General features: G+C 34.7%; 2 protein-coding genes across 10 annotated transcripts in view; one reads left to right on the forward strand and one right to left on the reverse strand.

Moving 5' to 3' along the window:
• The window catches only part of PSIP1 (PC4 and SRSF1 interacting protein 1), a 42,597-nt gene extending 32,732 nt beyond the window's left edge, over nt 1–9,865 (forward strand). Inside the window, exons 9-16 of one of the 5 annotated variants that reach the window (XM_059656617.1) lie at nt 914–1,142; nt 1,862–1,980; nt 4,588–4,643; nt 5,446–5,516; nt 5,726–5,827; nt 5,942–6,155; nt 7,275–7,380; nt 8,123–9,865. In XM_059656617.1, coding sequence (XP_059512600.1) covers nt 914–1,142; nt 1,862–1,980; nt 4,588–4,643; nt 5,446–5,516; nt 5,726–5,827; nt 5,942–6,155; nt 7,275–7,380; nt 8,123–8,183 — 958 coding nt within the window. In that variant the 3' untranslated portion in view covers nt 8,184–9,865. Of the gene's footprint in view, nt 1–913; nt 1,143–1,861; nt 1,981–3,142; nt 3,841–4,587; nt 4,644–5,445; nt 5,517–5,725; nt 5,828–5,941; nt 6,156–7,274; nt 7,381–8,122 lie in introns of those variants that run through there. The other 4 variants (XM_059656618.1, XM_059656621.1, XM_059656620.1 and 1 more) reach the window with 4 other exon arrangements.
• Nucleotides 1–19,848, reverse strand: part of SNAPC3 (small nuclear RNA activating complex polypeptide 3) — a 43,127-nt gene that overhangs the window by 3,140 nt on the left and 20,139 nt on the right. Inside the window, exons 6-10 of one of the 5 annotated variants that reach the window (XM_059656626.1) lie at nt 19,696–19,778; nt 17,960–18,124; nt 13,547–13,654; nt 12,517–13,081; nt 10,430–10,544 (exon numbers count right to left, since the gene is read on the reverse strand). In XM_059656626.1, the coding sequence (XP_059512609.1) occupies nt 12,934–13,081; nt 13,547–13,654; nt 17,960–18,124; nt 19,696–19,778 (504 nt within the window). In that variant the 3' untranslated portion in view covers nt 10,430–10,544; nt 12,517–12,933. Of the gene's footprint in view, nt 1–10,421; nt 13,082–13,546; nt 13,655–17,959; nt 18,125–19,695; nt 19,779–19,848 lie in introns of those variants that run through there. The other 4 variants (XM_059656625.1, XM_059656623.1, XM_059656624.1 and 1 more) reach the window with 4 other exon arrangements.

A 19,848-nucleotide genomic window follows, 5' to 3' on the forward strand; every position in this document is an offset into this window, starting at 1 on the left:
CAATAGAATTACTTAAACAGTAAAAAAGGTTTGTCTTAAAACAGCTCATCCAAACTTCAAGTTGTATTTCTTTGTACTTTAGTTGAATACACACACACACACACTATAAAGTTATGTAGTTAGCATCATTTGATTCTTCTAGAGCCTGTTAAAACATACTCAGTTTTATCTGCTGTACTTGTTAGCATAAATACCATCCAATGATATGTTAGGATTAGGAGCAATTTCAGTAAGTTGACTTTTTTAGTGGTCTATGAAATCCAGTGTTGATGGGAATGCTAAAGTTCTTTAGGGATAGGGCGTTCTATAGGGATACTACATTTAACTGGCCATGTAGTTTATATGTATAAGTTGGGAGCTTTTTACCTTGTAAAGACTCCTTCTTTTAATTCTAAAATTACAATATTTGATCATACGCAGTTCACATGCAATTGTATGTTTCCCAGTGTTTCTACTTTTTAAACTAATTTCTTATGAATATGTAGAATATAAGTTCAAAACGTTCAGGGACTCTCCTATCTTACACATTACTATATCCACAGAGTCAAGAAAATGGCAACTTGGCAAGTAAGATAATACTTGATATTATTTTCTTTTTTTCAGTGAATGAGTCCCATTATACAAAATTTGTAAAAAAAAAAAAGGGGGGGGGGTGGAGAATCACTTTCCCGTTAGCCTAATGCCACTATAGTTTTTGAATCTTGTAATTTATATTAAAAGGATGTTCTTTTCCTTTTGTGACTGGGTGATGGACTTTCAGTTATATTTTACTTAAAAATATTTTAAATACAAATAAATTATAGCTTATTGTTTTCTAAAAACATTTATTTGGCTGACTGAGAGAGTTTAGTTGAATGATAAGTATTAATTATACATAAAAATTTATTTTCCATTGTTGCATTCGCTTAAATAGGGTAACTGAAGAAGACAAAAGTAAGAAAAAGGGGCAAGAGGAAAAACAATCTAAAAAGCAGCTTAAAAAGGATGAAGAGGGCCAGAAGGAAGAAGATAAGCCAAGAAAAGAGCCAGACAAAAAGGAGGGGAAGAAGGAACTTGAATCTAAAAGGAAAAACTTAGCTAAAACAGGGGTTACGTCAACCTCTGATTCTGAAGAGGAAGGAGATGATCAAGAAGGTGAAAAGGTAGGATGTTTTAACTATCAAATAAAATATTTGTTTTTAGTTTGATATGTATCGTGCATCAGGCCTCTAGTTGTATAATAATATATTAGAGTTCAGTTTACCAGCCTTAAAGCCAGGTCACATAGTATCTTTGAGAAAGTCTATAAATGTGATTAAAAGTTAAACTGAATTTCTTTATCTTTCTGAATAAACTTGAGTTAGCTATGTTTAAAAACATTTTAAACGTTAATTTACTGTGCATTCTAAATTTATCTTACCTCTTCAAAATTATATGATATTAAGTGTTATAAACTTTTTAAAAATTAAATTTAGGGGGATGACATTGGTTAATAGGATCTAATTTTCAGTGAAATTCTTACTACTCTTTAGGCCTACTCTCTTTATTTGGGTGCCTATTGGCTTAGGAATTTTGTTTAAGCTATGTGTCCTTTTCTTTGTATACCCTTGGAGATCTGTAGACCCAGGTTGTATAGGTCCTTTATTTATTTTTATATGATTACTTAACACTTTAGAAGTCCAAAATTTCAAATTGGATAGATTGAGCAGTGTAGTTGTCACTAAACCAGTGAGGTACTGACAAACTTCATTTTAAGCAAAGATCATCACTCCTATAGCAGTGCAGAAAATAGATTTTAGTTCCCAAAATCATAAAGTGTTAAAGTTGACAAAAGTATGTATAATTCTGAGATGAGCTAAATCCATCCTAATTCTCAAAACAGAAGAGAAAAGGTGGAAGAAACTTTCAGACCGCTCATAGGAGGAATATGCTGAAAGGCCAACATGAGAAAGAAGCAGCAGATAGAAAACGCAAGCAAGAGGAACAAATGGAAACAGAGCAGTAAGTATTTTCTTATTCTAAATTTTTACTTCTTTCTAAAGCTAGCATGACATTTTTAAACAATGGGATCTCATTTTCCAGACTTTAAGAAGCCTTTTAAAGTGACTTTATCCATGTGATATGAAAATAATCTTTAGTATATGATGATAATTATGCTTTAGGCTCCCTTTTCTAAGTAAGAGGATGAAATGTACTAAGGGGAATCACCTTCTGTATTTTTAATTTAAACTCAAAGTGCAGATAAGATTTTACTGTTAGTGGCTCTGTAGAAAGTGTCTTCATCCTCTACTATTTATTTGTATAACGTTAAATACAGACAGAGTGGAATGAAAGAAATATCCTTATTGTCATACCACCAGCAGGCCACCCTCAAAAGACCAGCAAAAATAACAAAAGCACAGTTGGAAACCCAAAAGCCAGTAACAGTAAATCTAAAGGCTGACAGGGTTTGCATTAGATGTGTATAATATAAATCAATTTCAAAGCTGATTTCTCTTAAAGTTCTCATACTTGAATATATACTTAACATAGGGAATTTTCCCCTTTAATTTTATTCTACAAAATAATTTGATTGGAAGGAAAACAGCAATGGCAATGATAATTAGGCTTCATGTGTTACATTTGTTTTCCTAAACAAATGACAGTCTTTAGACTGTCATTTCTGAGTTCTTTCTCTGAAAAATATTTCTCTGGCATTATTCTGACTAAACTTTTTTTTAGTGAGGTGATTTTAAAAACATGCTCTACGTCACTAAGAGACTTAATGATAAGCAGTAATTCTTTAGAGTACTCCTAAATTTGTGCTTTTTCTTCATATATTTGTAAGCCAAAAGTCTTTCTTTACAAGTGCAGCATTTGACCATCTGCTTTCTTAGTTTGGAGGATATATAAGTGGTTTCAGCTGCTTGAGGGAGTAATAAAAACTTATCTAAAGCTCAGACATGTTACTCCCTTTTATCTGTTAGACTAGACTTTGACCATTTCTGTGACTATTAGTTATTTTTTCTTCCTGTCCTTTTCAATCCTTTCACTGAAAAGTTGTTGCATTGTTTGTTTTTAACTTTATTGTGCTCTCCAAATTAAGATATAAAATTAGCTATTGCTTAGTAAAAAATCTAGCCCAATCCTTCCTTAATAATCCAACGTTATCTTTGTGTTTCAGTTTCTTTTTGAATGTCCTCCGAATGTAACTTTCTCAAATTCTAATATTTGTGTTTTCTTTCCTTCTCCTGTTATTACAAAACTTTGTACTTGGACAGTTTTGCTCTGTAAAGCATTTCAGATGCAGCTTGTGTGAAATGCATTATGCAAAATAAAGTTTATTGTATTGTATTCCCAGCCAAACAACATGTAATCTACAGTAATAAAAAATATATCTCATTTTGGGCTCAAAGCATTAATCCAGTTACTGAAAAGAAAATACAAGTGGAGCAAACAAGAGATGAAGATCTTGAGACAGACTCATTGGACTGAATTTCCCCTTCCCCCCCTTTGATGGAAGAATGTTCCAGATACTAAATTGAGGACTTCATTAATGGCATTAATACTGTATTACGATTGTTAAATTTTCTGTAAGGTACACACTACATACTAAGGTCGGCAAAAAGTTTTTTCCAAGCTTAAAATGAAGCTTTGTGTATGAAAATTAGAATAAGCTGAAAAGATGGTGGTTGTACATTATTTCATTTAGAAAATATAAACTTTAATTTTGTTTTGAAGTTAGGTGTTAAACTGGAATAGCTATCATACCCCGGATAATGGGGGCAGTTGTGCCCTTCCCTTCACATTCCTTTGTTGTTTAATTCTTTAGAATCTTAATTGTTTTTTAATCCTGAGAGATTAAACATAGCCTTGTTAAGAACAAAAATGAAACTGTAACCAAAATTTTAAAATAAAGTTTTTTTAAAAAAAAACACCCTGATTTTTAGATATTGTTTGTTCTTGTCTATTTGAATGTTTATAAGGCTCAAACTCCAAATCAAGGTACTAGAAATTAATAATTCATTTTAAATGGTTATTTGCAGTAGCACAGTACCTTTTCATTTGTGAAATGGTATGTAAATGTTAGTAAATATCATCTAAGCTTGACATGTTGGCAAAAACATTTTTATAAAACAGTAACACCTATTTAATGTGGAAATGAACTTCAAACCCCTGAAATTAACCTTCGGAGATATGGGAATAATTAAATCAGTCTTTTATAATACGTTACTTTTTAAAGTAAGTGTGATGTGGAATTTATGAAACAATTATAAGCATTCTCTTCTCACTATGGCCTGTCAATTGGCCCTGATGATACTGGTCTTGCAACAATACACAATTTACTGTTGAAAAAAAATTTTACCATGGCGACTATTAAAATTTTATTTGTGATGCCAATGAAACAATAGACCGTTAGATTATTTTAGCATGTTTTTACAAGTTTGCTTGTATTTATAGCAATTAATGCTATGGCATTGCAGTTCTAAGAATTAGAACTCTGTGATCTAGGCTATTGACTTACTATTTTAAAGAAAAAAATTTTAACTTTACATAAGGGATTGTGAATATATGATAATCTATCACAAAGTTCCAATGTTTTCAAATATCTGTATTAACATTTGATAGGCAGAATAAAGATGAAGGAAAGAAGCCAGAAGTTAAGAAAGTGGAGAAGAAGCGAGGTTAGTTATTTCACTTTCTAAGATGATTTAAGTTATACAGAGAAAGGAAATCATAAAACTTTATGTGTAGGTTTTGAAATATGTCATTTCATGTTCTTCAAATCTACAAATAAATTTTAAGTCCCTAATGGAGTCTATATACATTGCCTTGTATTGTAAGTATATAACCAGGTGAACTTGCTAAGGAGTCATTTTTTTATTTTCTAAAAAAATATATTGTATTGATTTTTTACAGAGAGGGAGGGAGAGGGATAGAGAGTTCGAAACATCAATCAGTTGCCTCCTGCATACTCCCCACTGGGGATGTGCCCACAACCAAGGTACATGCCTTTGACCGAAATCGAACCTGGGACCCTGGAGTCCTCAGGCTGACGCTCTACCCACTGAGCCAAACCGGTTAGGGCAGGAGTCATTTATTTTAATGCTCATTATTTGATAAATCAAATTTTTGTAACATTGTCAAAAGCTAGGTATTTTCCCATTTTTTGACAAATATGGTTTCAGATAGAAATTGTGTTTTTCCTTAAACGTGTAAGGTGAAGCAGATGTTTAAAAATTAAGACTCTATTGGGTACGGACTGCTTATTTTACAAATACGAAGCTAGATGGCGAGTTTTCTCTTATATAATGAATGTTGCTTTTCTAAACCAAATACTAAGAATGACAGATAACTTCTTAGTGATGCAGGAAGATAAAGAACATTTAAAAAGTTCACCAAATCTTTCCATTATACTTTTGCTTATGTTATACAGAAAAACTGGTTTTGGAAAAACTATTTACTGTTTCACATTTTAATTTATAGAAACATCAATGGATTCTCGACTTCAAAGGATACATGCTGAAATAAAAAATTCACTCAAAATTGATAATCTTGTAAGTGTTTACCTCATTTAAAAATACAGTGCTGCTTTTATAGCTTCATTTTCTCACATGGTTTTATAAATATGGATAAATTTAAGGTAAAAGGGACTATCACTGGTTATTTTATACTGCCTTGTTATTTGAAATTTTAAAAGTAATATTTAAAAATAGGTCATAAAGGTTGTGGTAATTAACAGTTATAAAATTACTATTTTATAAAGGATGTGGACAGATGTATTGAGGCCTTGGATGAACTAGCTTCACTTCAGGTCACAATGCAACAAGCTCAGAAACACACCGAGATGATTACAACACTGAAAAAAGTAAGTGATCTTAAGTCATGCCGATTTTTAAATTTCCTCAAAACCAACTTCATTAAAAAGTAACATTTAAAAATCAGTTGGGAAAATAATTATGAGTGTATTTTGTTTTCTTAGATACGACGATTCAAAGTGAGTCAGATTATCATGGAAAAATCTACCATGTTGTATAACAAGTTTAAGAACATGTTTTTGGTTGGTGAAGGAGATTCAGTAATCACACAGGTACTGAATAAATCTCTTGCCGAACAAAGACAGCACGAAGAAGCAAATAAAACCAAAGATCAAGGGAAGAAAGGGCCAAACAAAAAGCTAGAAAAGGAACAAACAGGTATGTGTGTGGTAAATTCTTTGTTGGGACTGCTTTTAAGAAAATGGCTTTGATATATCTCATTAATACCTTATCTACATTAAATTACAAAAAGGTCTCTTCTGCATATAGCAGAACAATGTGGGCATGAGGGGTGCCAACCCCCTTCGCAGTAAAAAATCCACATAGAAATTTTGACTCCTCCCAAAACTTAACTACTAATAGCATACTGTTGACTGGAAGCCTTAATGGCAACCGTCAGCTAACACATAATTTGTGTATGTATTATATACTATATTCTTAAAGTAAGCTTGAGAAAAGAAAATTATGAAAACATAAAGAGAAAATATATTTACAGTATTCATTGAAATACTACAGTTCGACCCCATGATGTTCAAAGATCAACACTGTTAGTAGTTATTTCCTTAATTGAAATTAGGAAAAATTTCTTATCTACACAAAAGAGAAATGAACTTTCTATGTCCCTCTATCACCAACTTGAGCAGTTATACAAGTGACCATTGCTCTCGTATAGCCCCATCACGTTTTTCTGTGACAACCCTGAAGATTATATCAAAGCAAATTCTGGATAATGCCATTTGAACCTTAAGTATTTTAGGATGTTATCTGTGATAGACTCTTAAAACAGAATCAGTACCCGAAATTTCGTGTTATTGCAAGTCTTAGCAGCAGCTGCTTAATGTAGAAACCAACATTCAGAAGGATGTTGTGCTCATTTATTAGGGAATCCATATAGGTGTTCTTAGTTAAGTTTACATGGAAGGCCTTATTGTTTACTTAGTAATAGGGCACAAAATCATGTTAGTACTATTTTTGACATTTTTTGTTCTGAAATATCAGTAATGACGTATGAGATTTTTTTTTCCCCCCGAGAAATATATTGAATCATAATGCTCCAGAGAGCTGTACTACCCTCTTGCTGATAACCTCCTTTTCCTGTGAATATGTGCAGCAACCCTGCTTCTTACTGAGTGCCTCAGCTCTACCCTAAGGATTACAAATAAAACAGATTAAGTATTAGAAATTTCAGGGCCATGTTTTATTTTTGACTTTGATCTTTAGAGGATATCTAAAGTATTAGAAGATCTAACAGTTTTTTTTATTGGACTCCTTCTAAAGGTTCAAAGACTCTAAATGGAGGATCTGATGCTCAAGACAGTAATCAACCACAACATAATGGAGATAGCAATGAAGAAAGCAAAGATGAGACCAGCAGTAAGAAAAAGTGAGGACATGTTTTAATGGGTTGTAATGTGTTTGCTTTTTAAATCACATCATTGTTCCAAGGTTGGTTGTAGCAGGGATTATATTTTGATCATTCAGTTCCTGTATTCAGTAAACAAGATGCAAATCAAAAAGGCAAAATCATAAAAAATCTTTATTTTCCACTAATTTGCCATTGTATTCAAGGGAATAGCTAGGCAGGAATCCAGTCTTTAAAAAATAACTGTTCTTTCTTGGACTAAGTTAACTAAATATACCTTTAATAATGACTTATGTTCATACTTTCTTGAATTGTGACAGGATAATAAAAAATTAGATCTAGATTCTCAGGATATTTTATATTATGATACCCACTCTAGATATGGAACCATGGTTACCAAGTTCTTCATTTGTTCCACAGTATAGTAAGACTAGGAATCAAGCATCCCTTCTAATTCTGAAATTCAGGGAAATCCTGTCTGTGTGTAACATCCCGTCTTTTCAATAAAGATGGTAATATGTTAGTATCATAGGCATATAACATTTTCATGTTCTCTAAAGAAATTCATTTTAAAGCAAGAAATGATAGAAAGGGCCTGATGCTTCCCTGAGATACTTGCTTGATCTGCATATTATTGGGAAGATAGAACATGGTAGAAGAAAAGTTTCAACCAAAAATAGTAACTGAATCTTTGGTGATTTAAAAAAAAAAAAAAATCCCCTAATCCCAGTTGTCACACCTTTTTCCCCCCACTTTTCTTTAGGCCATCCAGTGAAGAGAGAGAGACTGAAATATCTCTGAAGGATTCTGCGCTAGATAACTAGGTTGACATACCTGGAATATAAAGAACATTTGAGAAGTTTGTAATGGTTTTCATTAGAAATATTTAGACTGCTGAAAGTTTTAAATTTTTATAAACCTAGGTTTTGATGTTTAAAACTTGTTTTAGAGAGGAAATGCCTTTATCTTTGTTTAAAAGTAATTAAACATTGCTTATTGTACTTGTGCAGTATTAACAGCTCCATTATACAGTAAATGTGAGGGAAAAGTCATTTAGGAAATGTTGAGCTGCTTTTCAAGACATTGGTTGTAGCATATTTTTAATTAGTGTATGTATGTTAATGTGTAATTGATAGTAGAAAAAAGTTACATTTTTAAAACTGCTACTTGTATAAAATTTCCTCTTTTCCCCAATACTGTGGGTTTTGTGCATAGTTTTTACAAACTTGGATTTACCAGACTGTCTTTTCACTGTTTGTGGTTTTTGTAGGTTACACATTTTTATGGTAGATAAAATATTAGTTCTATATAATTACTCCCTGCTATCTAAAATTAATCTCAGTCTACATTGTGTGATATTATCTGCTGCTTTGTAACAATGTGTGGTCTGTATGCCTTTTTGTATGACAACTAGATATCCAACTGACATTGAACTAACAATTCCACAAGGTACAAAACTCAATGTTAACTTTAGAAGCTAATTTAATTTTGTGGCTGGGAATTTAGCAGTCACATGACTTTCCTGCAGAGAGCAGAATGGCTGTATACAGGAATGAATCTGGCTCTAGGGTTCAGCCATCTAATAAGATCCTTTACATGTACTGTATAGCTGAAACTGAAAACTAAGTGAGTTTATTTTTGAGACATTTCTGAATTTTTTTAAAAAGCCACCCATTAAAGTCACTGAGGAGTATTTTTTTAATTGGACAACAACCCATGATGCTTATACAGTAAATAATATATAAGGAAATTAACCTATTTGAAAATGGCCATATCAAAAGGAATTTTGTTTATTTCCAGATCATACATGTGACAGGACTGCAAAAATGGAAATATTGGTTGCTTTGAGGCAGTAAACAAAGGGGTGGCATTTGGCTTTTTTTATAGTCTGAACATTCACTTATATGGAATAAATCAGGGTGAACCAAGTAACCCAAAAGACTTAAGGCTAACTTTTAACAGATAGTATTTCTAAGATGATAATAGAGGTCAGTTGGTTTTTAGTAGCTAAAATATACTTCTGTTTTGAAACGATGAATATGGAGAAAAAGCTTTTAATGCTTAAGTGTTTGCATGTGGCATACATTGTATGTTTTGACTGCTCAGATAATTTTGTTTTCATCGATTGATGAAAAGTTAAATTATTTCAGTAGTTGGAATTTTAATTTTGAGAGGTCTTAAAATGGAAGCTTAGGACTCAGTATGTTTTGAGGGAACTTTTGCTATTATATTTGTTTGATCCTTAGCACAATTAAAATTTGGACAGATTATTCTAGTAAAGCCATAAGTGTCAACATGTAAACTTCTTTTGATTAAAGAATTTTTTTATTAAACTGTACTAGTAAATTACTTCTTTGCTATGTACAAAAATGTGTTGGAATTCTGGATTTGCTTCCAAGGGAGTAATTTCTTAGTTAACGTCGTCATAGATATCATGTTGTTTGGAGAAACAGGGAAACTAACAAGCTCAAAATGTCAAAAATAAAGGTAATGTTATTTTTGTTCACCCTCCCTTTTTTTTCCTGTGACCCAGCAGGACTTCATAGCTTACCAAGAGTATGTTCAACTTACCACGCTCTAACCAGTTAGGATTTATGTGGTGCTAAAACACAGTTGCTTTCTCTATCTTAATCCTCATTTCAAGAAATTTTGTCAACGAGTCACGAAATCTCAGAACTCTTAAGAAAAAGTCATACAAGTAATTATCAAGAACTTTCAGGAGCACTTGCTTAATTTAAATTGTGTACTTTGTCAAAATTCCACAACTGGACAAGTCACTTAAAAGATAATTTAAATGAGAGCTAGGACTGCCCCCACCACCCACTACTCCACATTTTTGGTATGTTTTTGGAAAGCATTTTAACAGAGTAAATTAGGCATGACTCAGCAGAATCAATTGTTGGTTTTCTCACATGCTTTGGAAAACTTTCAGAAGTACCATCTGAATCAGAGAACCTGAATCAGACTTGATCTGTGTAAACAGCTTGACTGGAATACCTTCAGCCTTATAACTGTTATTATGTCATGTGGTTTCAAGTAGTAGGGTAATAAAATAGACTCACACACGTACCTGGTTGAAGACGCCAGGTCAGGATGAGATGGCTTGTACAAGAGCAAAAGCTTCTACAGGGCTCTGAAGGCTTCAATAACTTTTGTCCCACTGGACTGGCCAGAGAAAGGGTGATCTATTGGAAATAGCAAATCCATTAATTACACCTTAAGAAAAGAACCAATTGTATTGGCAGAAATTTGTTCAGATTTGTGCTGCGATATAACCTTAGAGATGATAGACATTGTGATGTGATTGGAATAGATGTCAAATTATCCTTAAAAAGATGTTTAAGGAAATAGGCATTGCTTTTATAGACAGTGATTTTGTACATGACTATATCCATTATGTCAAAATCTAATTCGTTTCTAAATACACAGGATGTTAATTCAAGTTCATTACATTTTAACATTTGTTTTCTTCATTAGATAAAATAAGTAAATTTAGTCATGTTGTATTTAATACTGAAATTTGCAGCTATAAAATCCCTGACACAAGGTATGTTTTATGCCTGTGTGAAAGCTGAGAGATCTATTTAACTGATATATAATACATTGACAAATTCTGGGAGTAACTTGGTTGGATTAGCCTTTTAGATTTTACAAGAAAATGAGAGCAGATATCTAAGCCTTTGTAACATTGGTGAAAAAATTAACCTTAAGAAGCAGGATAATATTCTAAGTAAATGATAAAACGAGAATTTCAATAATAGTATTATTTTAACTAACAATCTTCTTTTCCGCTAAAATAAACTGATTGGCACCAGACATGGATTAATGCTTCTGTTATGATAATTTCTGGAATTTTGGTTTTGACAATATGAAGTGATGAAAATGAGTAAAAAAAAAAATACTAATGTAAAACTTATAAGGAATGCAGTTTAACAATAAATTCGTTTTTACCTGTGGAACTTTGAGGAATTGGGTAAATCTGGTTTTCCAGCAGAATTTTAAATCAGTACAATTTAGCATCGTTGGAAACATGAAAGTAAAAATTTAGGCAATAGCTTATTGGGACCAACTGCTTAGTTATTTATATTGATTCTCTGGTGTAATGACTGAAATCAGTGAATACACCGCTAGACGTACCAGAAACAGGTGCTGTGGTCTTGACACCAATAGACTTAATTGGGTATGTTGCATTTAAGTCCATAAAATATTTTACTGCCAACCTTTAAAACACATAGGCTTAGAGGCTTCATCAGTTTATTTCTATGGTAAATATCTGTTCTTACCCATCTAGGGAGTGCGAAATTCAGTCGAATTTATAAATATAACCTAGAAGGAAAGTGAAGTTTTAAATAACATTTTAATTTCCTACCAAAAAATTAAAAAAGGTTTCCAGAAAACATTTCAAAATAGGAGCTACAATTTCCTTGATGATCTAGACCTTGGAATTTATCATAGTTGCTGTTTGGCCCAGAATGAGAGAAGAGAATAAATAGAATTATCATAGTCAGGGATCCAAAAGAATGAAGAGCTAAGCAGAAAAAACACTTGTGTTTTCTTTTTATATACCAAATACTGAGTATTATTGCCCAAGAGTAAGTGAACCAGAGCTAGCAATCCATAGGATCTTGATTTTCCATGTCCCGGTAGTCATAGTACATGCAATCTTTGAAGCATAAAAACATTAAATCGACATTCACTTTAAACTCACACCATTTGATTCACAAAGTCAAGAAATGAAGCTTTAATATAAATGGTACTTCTGTAAAGCTATGAGTATATATTCAAGATCTTTTTAGAGTAATGAGTCTACTATTAAAGTTTTTACTGTACTGCCTGGCCAGCATGGTTCAGTGGTTGAGTGTCGACCTATGAACCAGGAGGTCATGTTTCGATTCTTGGTCAGGGCATATGCCAGGGTTGCAATGTTGGGTGTGCAGGAGGCAGCTGATCAATGATTCTCATCACTGATGTTTCTATCTCCCTCTCCCTCACCGAAATCAATAAATATGTTTTAAAATAAAATGTTTATTGTACATACTTTCTACCAAAGCAAGAGTCCTCTGAGATTAAATTACACAATAGCTATTAATATTGTATTTATTAAATAATCTACTTTTATTCTTCCTAATTTTTATTAGATACTTGAAAAATCTTTACCTTGGAAGCCTCATGATGTATGGTGGTCACATTCTTCAAATAATTTTCCAAGTACTTCCACCACTTGATGTAACATTAATTGAATTTTGCTAATGATTAGCAAAAAAGCATTGAGGATACAATGAAGATGCAAGCCACAGACTGGGAGAAAATCAGAATACATAGATGGCAAAGGATTTGTATTCAATATATAAAGTGCTCCTTCTGTAAGATAAATACACCTAAGATGGGCAAAATGCACTGAACTGAATAAGAACTATATTGTGTGATAAATAGTAAAAAATATTTTTAAGCATTTAAATACAATCAAGTTACTTTATAAGAAAATTTGTAATTTCAAATTTTGGGGGTGGAGTAGGGGTAACTAGCTGATGGTGTCAGGTTGATCATGCTCCTAGAGTGTACACTTTTTATTGGTTAATTGAAGGTTCCAGGATCAACATAAGGATAAGCGAGGAATTCCCCCAGTTTGTTGCCTTCTGAGTCATAGTGAAGCATTCGGAAGCAAGCATCACAAAAGAAACATGGATCATCCGGTGCAAAACTGTCATTGTTGGTCACCCATCTGTAGTTTAAAAAAAAAAAAAAGATCATAATCAACTTTCTCTTGCTGTGAATTATGACTTGTAATATGTAAATGTAACATTCCCACTATTGATTTATCCTATCTTATTCATAATTATAATCTTTTATAGGATTTTCTGTACATATATACAGACATATCACCAGCAATACTCTACAAGGCAAAAGGGCAACTAACGGCGGAACACCACATGGTTCCCTGATGACACTGAACATTTTGACCTATCCCTGGACTTCTGCTATAGATGTTTTAAAATGCGGTTGTAATCTATTAAACTGTTCTGCAGCACTTCCCTACTAAATAGGAAAACCCTTTATATTACTTACACTCCAAAGTAAAGCCCTCAGTTTCAACTCAGAAAAAAAAAAAATACCAAAGTAAAAAATACTCAACTGAAAATCAATACTTCTGAAAAAAAACAACAAAAAAAAACAGATAACCACTTACCTGGCTGTGTACATTTTACAAACAAAACATTTTCTGGTCCATAGCCAATGCTTCTTGATAAGAAGGGGATAAAGTGTTCTATCCAAACAGTCGTCTCGATGCACAAGCCTTTTGTACATGAGAAAAATAAATGAAGCTACTAAATTATACAAATTTCTGTGATTTGCAAAAAAATCATACAACAGTAGGTATATTTTTTAAATTTTTGCTCATAAAAATTTTAATTATACATTGACTTGCACACCAGGTTTGACCAAATTGTGTTCCATGAAACACTTTCTCCAAAAGAGCATTTTGGATCAAAAAAATGCTTTCTATGGAACTTCCCAAATCCCTTCATGGTAACATGCACGGTGACAGATGCTATACACAGCATTTCTTGAATATATTCCATCACAGAATCCTTGCTTTACTTAGAACTTAGTACCTTTTTTAGAACACTAGAGGCCTGGTGCACGAAATTTATACACGGGTAGGGTCCCTAGGCCTGGTCGGTGATCAGGGCTGATCTGTGGGGCAACCAGCGGGGTGACTGGGGGACTCCCACTGGCACCGCCTTGGCCAGTCTAGCACCACCCACTCGCCAGCCTTCACCTCCAGTCGCCTCCCTCTGGGGGAAGCTCCTGCGTTGAGTGTCTGTCCCCTGGTGGTCGGTGCACATCATAGTGACTGGTTGTTCCTCTGTTCAGTTGATTTGCACATGAGGCTTTTATTATATAGGATAGTTTGAGCAACTAATTGATCTTGAGTGTTTTATCTAGCTATTTACCTAGATTAACTAGTTATGTGTCACAACAGAGCTCTTGATTACTAGACCCTCTATTACAGGGCACACCAGTAACTTTTGCTGGCACGCAAAACCCTCTCTTATAACCTTCCATTTACAATGTTTTTCTTAATATCGACTTTTTCATTTTTCAGATAAATTCAGTGTAGGTGCATCTTAAATAATTTTACATAATGTATACATTTAAAAATTAATGTATTTTTCATCATCATATACCAGGGGTGGGCAAACTTTTTGACTCGAGGGCCACAATGGGTTCTTAAACTGGACCGGAGGGCCGGAACAAAAGCAAGGATGGAGTGTTTGTGTGAACTAATATAAATTCAAAGTAAACATCATTACATAAAAGGGTACGGTCTTTTTTTTATTCTAGTTTTATTCATTTCAAATGGGCGCCTGCGGGCCGTAGTTTGCCCACAGCTGTCATATACTGTGTTTTTGTCGCTCGAATGAATTTTATTTCTTCAAGGTTCTTCACATACGTACACCTTAAGAGGTATCAAGAAGGCGTAACATGTTCTCAAGAAATTAGGGTTGGCACGCAGAAGAATTTTGAGTCAGAAATTTTGCTGGTTTTGGCACGCACTCACAAAAAGGTTGCCCACCCCTGCTCTATTAAAATCTAAATCTGATTCCTGGTATAATATGAACTGGCAGGACTCTAGTTTAAGATATTATGAGTGAAAATTAATCTCCTCTATGCTACTAATCAGCTGAGTGGGTTTGGGTAAATCCTTTAACCATGCTGGACCTCAGATTCTTCATCTGAAAAATGAAGGGGCTGCTCAAGAAGTATTCTAATGGTTCCTGGTCTCTGACTTAAGAAAGAGTAGCAAAATATCAACTTTACCACCAGAAATTGATGAATAAACTTTTTTGAAACAGTTTACTAATAAACTATGGAATGGCATGGTATGATTAAATCTATCTGCAAGATGAAAATAACAGTCTAAATCACACCCCAAATTGCCCTCAATTTAAGGAATAACACTGTGTGCAGCAATATGCCTACACTATAAGAAATGTAAGGAAAGTAAGAGAAACCAAGAACAAAATTTGAAGAACACATTATTCAAGAAATAAATGTATATAATTTTAAAATTCATACAAATCTATGAGGTTTATGCGCTCTCCTGGCTCTTCAAAAATTCTACCCAAGGGACAATTGTTTTTAATTTAGCTCCTTAATATGTCTGTACAGAACTACTCTAATAGGGTTAGATATATGCTTAATGGGTTCAATATATGCTTAATGTTTAAATTATGATGCATCAATCTAAGCTACATAACAGACTATATGTTCCTTTTACTGTGTAACACTGTTTTCTAGGTACTAATTCTCTATGTTTCCATGTGCTGAGCTTTCACTGTTCTGTCACTAATCCAGTTCCCTACTTTCTGACAGAGCAGGAAACATATTCTCCATATGGTATACACCAACAGGAGGTCGAGCAGCTCTGGACACACTTCCCAAGCCCTCCATCCTGCTCCAGTCTCTGAAGCAGTGATTCTCAACCTGTGGGTCGCGAACAATGAAAATACATCCTGCATATCAGATATTTACATTACGATTCATAACATTAGCAAAATTACTGTTATGAAGTAGCAACGAAAATAATTTTATGGTTGGGGGTCACCACAACATGAGGAACTGAAAGGGTCGCGGCATTAGGAAGGTTGAGAACCACTATGAAGGGAACTATTCTTCTCTGCCAGCCAGCCATCATTCTGGGGTTCCCTTTCCCATCATACTGAGAGTTCATTTTATGTCTTATCTATTCTGTTTTGCATTCCATGCTTTTCTTTTCCAAGTCTGAAGTCTTTGTGTGAAGAACTACCTCAGGTAGCTTCCTGAGAATCAGTGAATGAGAGGTTGAGGTTTGTTAACAGAGATGCCAAAAAAAAGGAATCTGGGAGTTTCTGATTCATCAGTTCCTATTACTGGTATAACAGATACATGGGTATATCATTGCTCCTCAAGAAAACCTCTCGCAGAGGGAATCCCACTGGGGATTGGGCAGGTCTTCTTCCTATATACTGTTCTCATAAATGGAGATGTTCTGCCCTGACCGGTTTAGCTCAGTGGATAGAGCGTCAGCCTGTGGACTGAAGGGTCCCAGGTTCGATTCCGGGCAAGGGCATGTACCTTGGTTGCAGACACATCCCCAGTAGGGGGGGTGTGCAAGAGGCAACTGATCCATGTTTCTCTCTCATTGATGTTCCTAACTCTCTATCCCTCTCCCTTCCTCTCTGTAAAAAAATCAATAAAATATATTTAAAAAAAAAAATGGAGATGTTCTAAATAAGGAAAAGAAAAGCCACCAGCTATATAAAAGTTATAACTAAGCTTAAAACCTCATTTTTAAACTATTTTAGTCCTTCCCACTTAAAATCTTTATGAAAGTATTAAACTTTATATTGGTCAAATATCAGAATTATTCTTCCCTTTCTCCAGTTCCCCTTTAATGCCTACAAATTTTGGCAAAAAGACAAGAAACCGAGGAATATGGCTGCAAACTTGCAAATGGCCTGTATGCTATACAATTTGGATGATTACTACCTGAGTAACACTGTCTAGTATACAAATGGAGACACTTTAAAAAGTACTTACAGCCCTGACTGGTTTGGCTCAGTGGATAGAGCATCAGCCTGTGGACTGAAGGGTCTCAGATTCGATTCCGGTCAAGGGCATGTATTTTGGTTGTGGGCACATCTCCAGTGGGGGGTGTGCAGGAGGCAGCTAGTTGATATCTCTCTCTTATTGGTGTTTCTAACTCACCATCCCTCTCCCTTCCTCTCTGTAAAAAAATTAATAATTCAAAAAAAAAGTACTTACAAAAATATAACCCTCTAATAATTTCTCATCCTATCTAATAAAGAGGGAATATGCTAATTGACCCTTACACCATCACAAACATGGTGGCACCCACAGCCAATAAGGAGGGAATATGCTAATTGACTACCACACCTTCCAAGATGGTGGTGCCCACAGCCACAAGATGGCCGGCAGGGGAGGGCAGTTGTGGGCAATCAGGCCAGCAGGAGAGGGCAGTTTGGGGGGACCAGACTGGCAGGGGAGGGCAGTTTGGGGTGATCCGGCCAGCAGGGGAGCAGTTAGGCATCGATCGGGCTGGCAGGGGAGTGGTTAGGGGGTGAGCAGGCTGGCAGGCAGAGTGTTAGGGGCAATCAGGCAGGCAGGCAGGTGAGTGGTTGGGAGCCAGCAGTCCTGGATTGTGAGAGGGATGTTCGACTGCCGGTTTGGGCCCGATCCCTATGGCAGCTAATCGATGTCTCTCTCTATGGAATCAGGCCTAAACCGGCAGTCGGACATCCCCCGAGGGGTCTCAGATTGGAGAGGGTACAGGCTGGGCTGAGGGACACCCCCCACCCCCACCCCCAGTGCACGAATTTCGTGCACCAGGCCTCTACTTATATATATTTCCCCAAAAATGAATAACAGAGGATGCAAAGTTGGTCACTGAATGGAAAGCACTTATTTTTGCTGTTGCCAAACCAAGCTGCACCGATAATTACTTTTATTCCTCATATTAAAAATACAACAACTGTGCTTTTATACTGCAAAACACAGAAAAGGAAAACAAAATGTTCTGAGTAATGCCACTTACCTTATGTCAGTAATGACAACAACATGTTCACAGTCTCCCTGGTGACAGTATAAATAGGGAAAACCCAGTTTAATATTTAAGTCATTGAAGGTGAAATCTTCCATTTTAGCAGTCTTAAATTTTCCATAGCCTCTGTCATGGGCCTCTGACCACTCAATGATAGTTCTGAGGTGGGAGAAAAAGGCAAAGATATGTATGATTGCTCCACAAAAAAACTAAAAATGGCTGACAACGGTTTGTGACTGCAGTACTTCACAAAACCTGGCTCACCCATTAACTGGACAGTTACCATCTTGAAATGAAAATCATAGTGTTGGTATATGTTGAATTAGGAATTCTGAATTTTTCTTCATCAATTAGAGTAGCAGTTCTCATAGTGTGGCTCCTGAGACCCCAGAGGGGTTCATGAGGTCAAAATTATCTTTACAATAATCCTAAAACGTTATTTGCTGCCCTTTCAACTCTTATATTCTCATAAATAACCATTTTCTGCAGGCTACATGACATGGTTTATCACATCAGACTTAATGAAAAACGTATAACAATGTCACTCATCTATTTTATTTTGTTCTGAAAAGTTATTTTTCACAAAAATGTTAATGTTTAAATTAGTCAATATTTAAAATATTTCTTAGTCTGAATTGCTAATACATATTGATAGCTTTAACCCACATTAATAATAGCCTCCTGGGAGTCCTCAATTATTTACAGTATAAAGAAGTGCTGAGGCCGAGATTGAGAACTGCTACATTAGAATATAAATACAAATGGCCAAAATGAAGGAGAATTTATATAAACATTCAGAAAAATATATGTATATACTCTACTTGCCAGGACAGTGATAATAAAACTGTGGTCTGCCTAGCCAGTGTGGCTCAGTGGTTGAGTGTTGACCTATGAAACTGGAGGTCACAGTTCAATTTCCCGTCAGGGCACATGCCCAGATTGCAGGCTCAATTCCAGTGTGATACACGCAGGAGACAGCCGAGCAATGATTCTCTCTCATCATTGATGTCTCTCTTTCTCTCTCTTTCTCTCTCTCTTTCTCTCTCTCTTTCTCTCTCTCTCTCTCTCTCTCTCTCTCTCTCTCCCTCTCTTTCTCTTTCTCTCTCTCTCTCTCTCTCTCTCTCTCTCTCTCTCTCTCTCTCTCTCTCTCCCCCCCCCTCCCTTCCACTCTGAAATCAACAAAAATATTTTTTTAAAAAGTGTGATCTAACTCACATAATTAGATGCAAGTTTTTCATGTTTTGTACTTAAGCAACTATATATATCACGTAGAGCCAACAAGTGTGCACACTAAACAAGCAGAAAAATAATGACAGATTTACTGCTATCATCTAATACAAAGAACAGACATTTATAAATTGTTTAAGGGGATTTAGTTTCTTTTTTAGATGTGTCTAAGGCTCAAATGAGTTAGTGTAATTTCTAAAATAGCAGATAATACATTTAAAAAACAATTCTGGAGAGCCAGCAAGATCCTGAAATGGCTGACGTGTACTTTTGGTAGGAAAATTTTCTTCTTGGAATAAAAATGTTGATTAATTAGTACCTAAACCAACCTTTTTCACATATTTTAAAAATGGAGAAGAATTTCTTACCCCAAATCTAACAAAAACTAATAAAATAATTCCCTGGCAAATATCCTTAACAGACAAGTTAAAGGATTTGTGGAGACAATACCATTTTGAGAACTAGAAACTGGAAAGACTTTGAGAAGATTTTGGAAGTTGTACCTGCTCAGATCTCTGCATTCAGGGTATCTTCTATCGTTATAAAATGTTCCTTCAAAATAAAAGAAGGCTGATTTATATATGTCCTATAAGAAAACAAATGGTATTGAGAAAAAGGAATTATAAAATTGCTCTAAGTATTAAAAAAAATTTTGT

The sequence above is a fragment of the Myotis daubentonii genome, chromosome 11 (assembly GCF_963259705.1).
Source record: "Myotis daubentonii chromosome 11, mMyoDau2.1, whole genome shotgun sequence".
NCBI lineage: Eukaryota > Metazoa > Chordata > Mammalia > Chiroptera > Vespertilionidae > Myotis > Myotis daubentonii.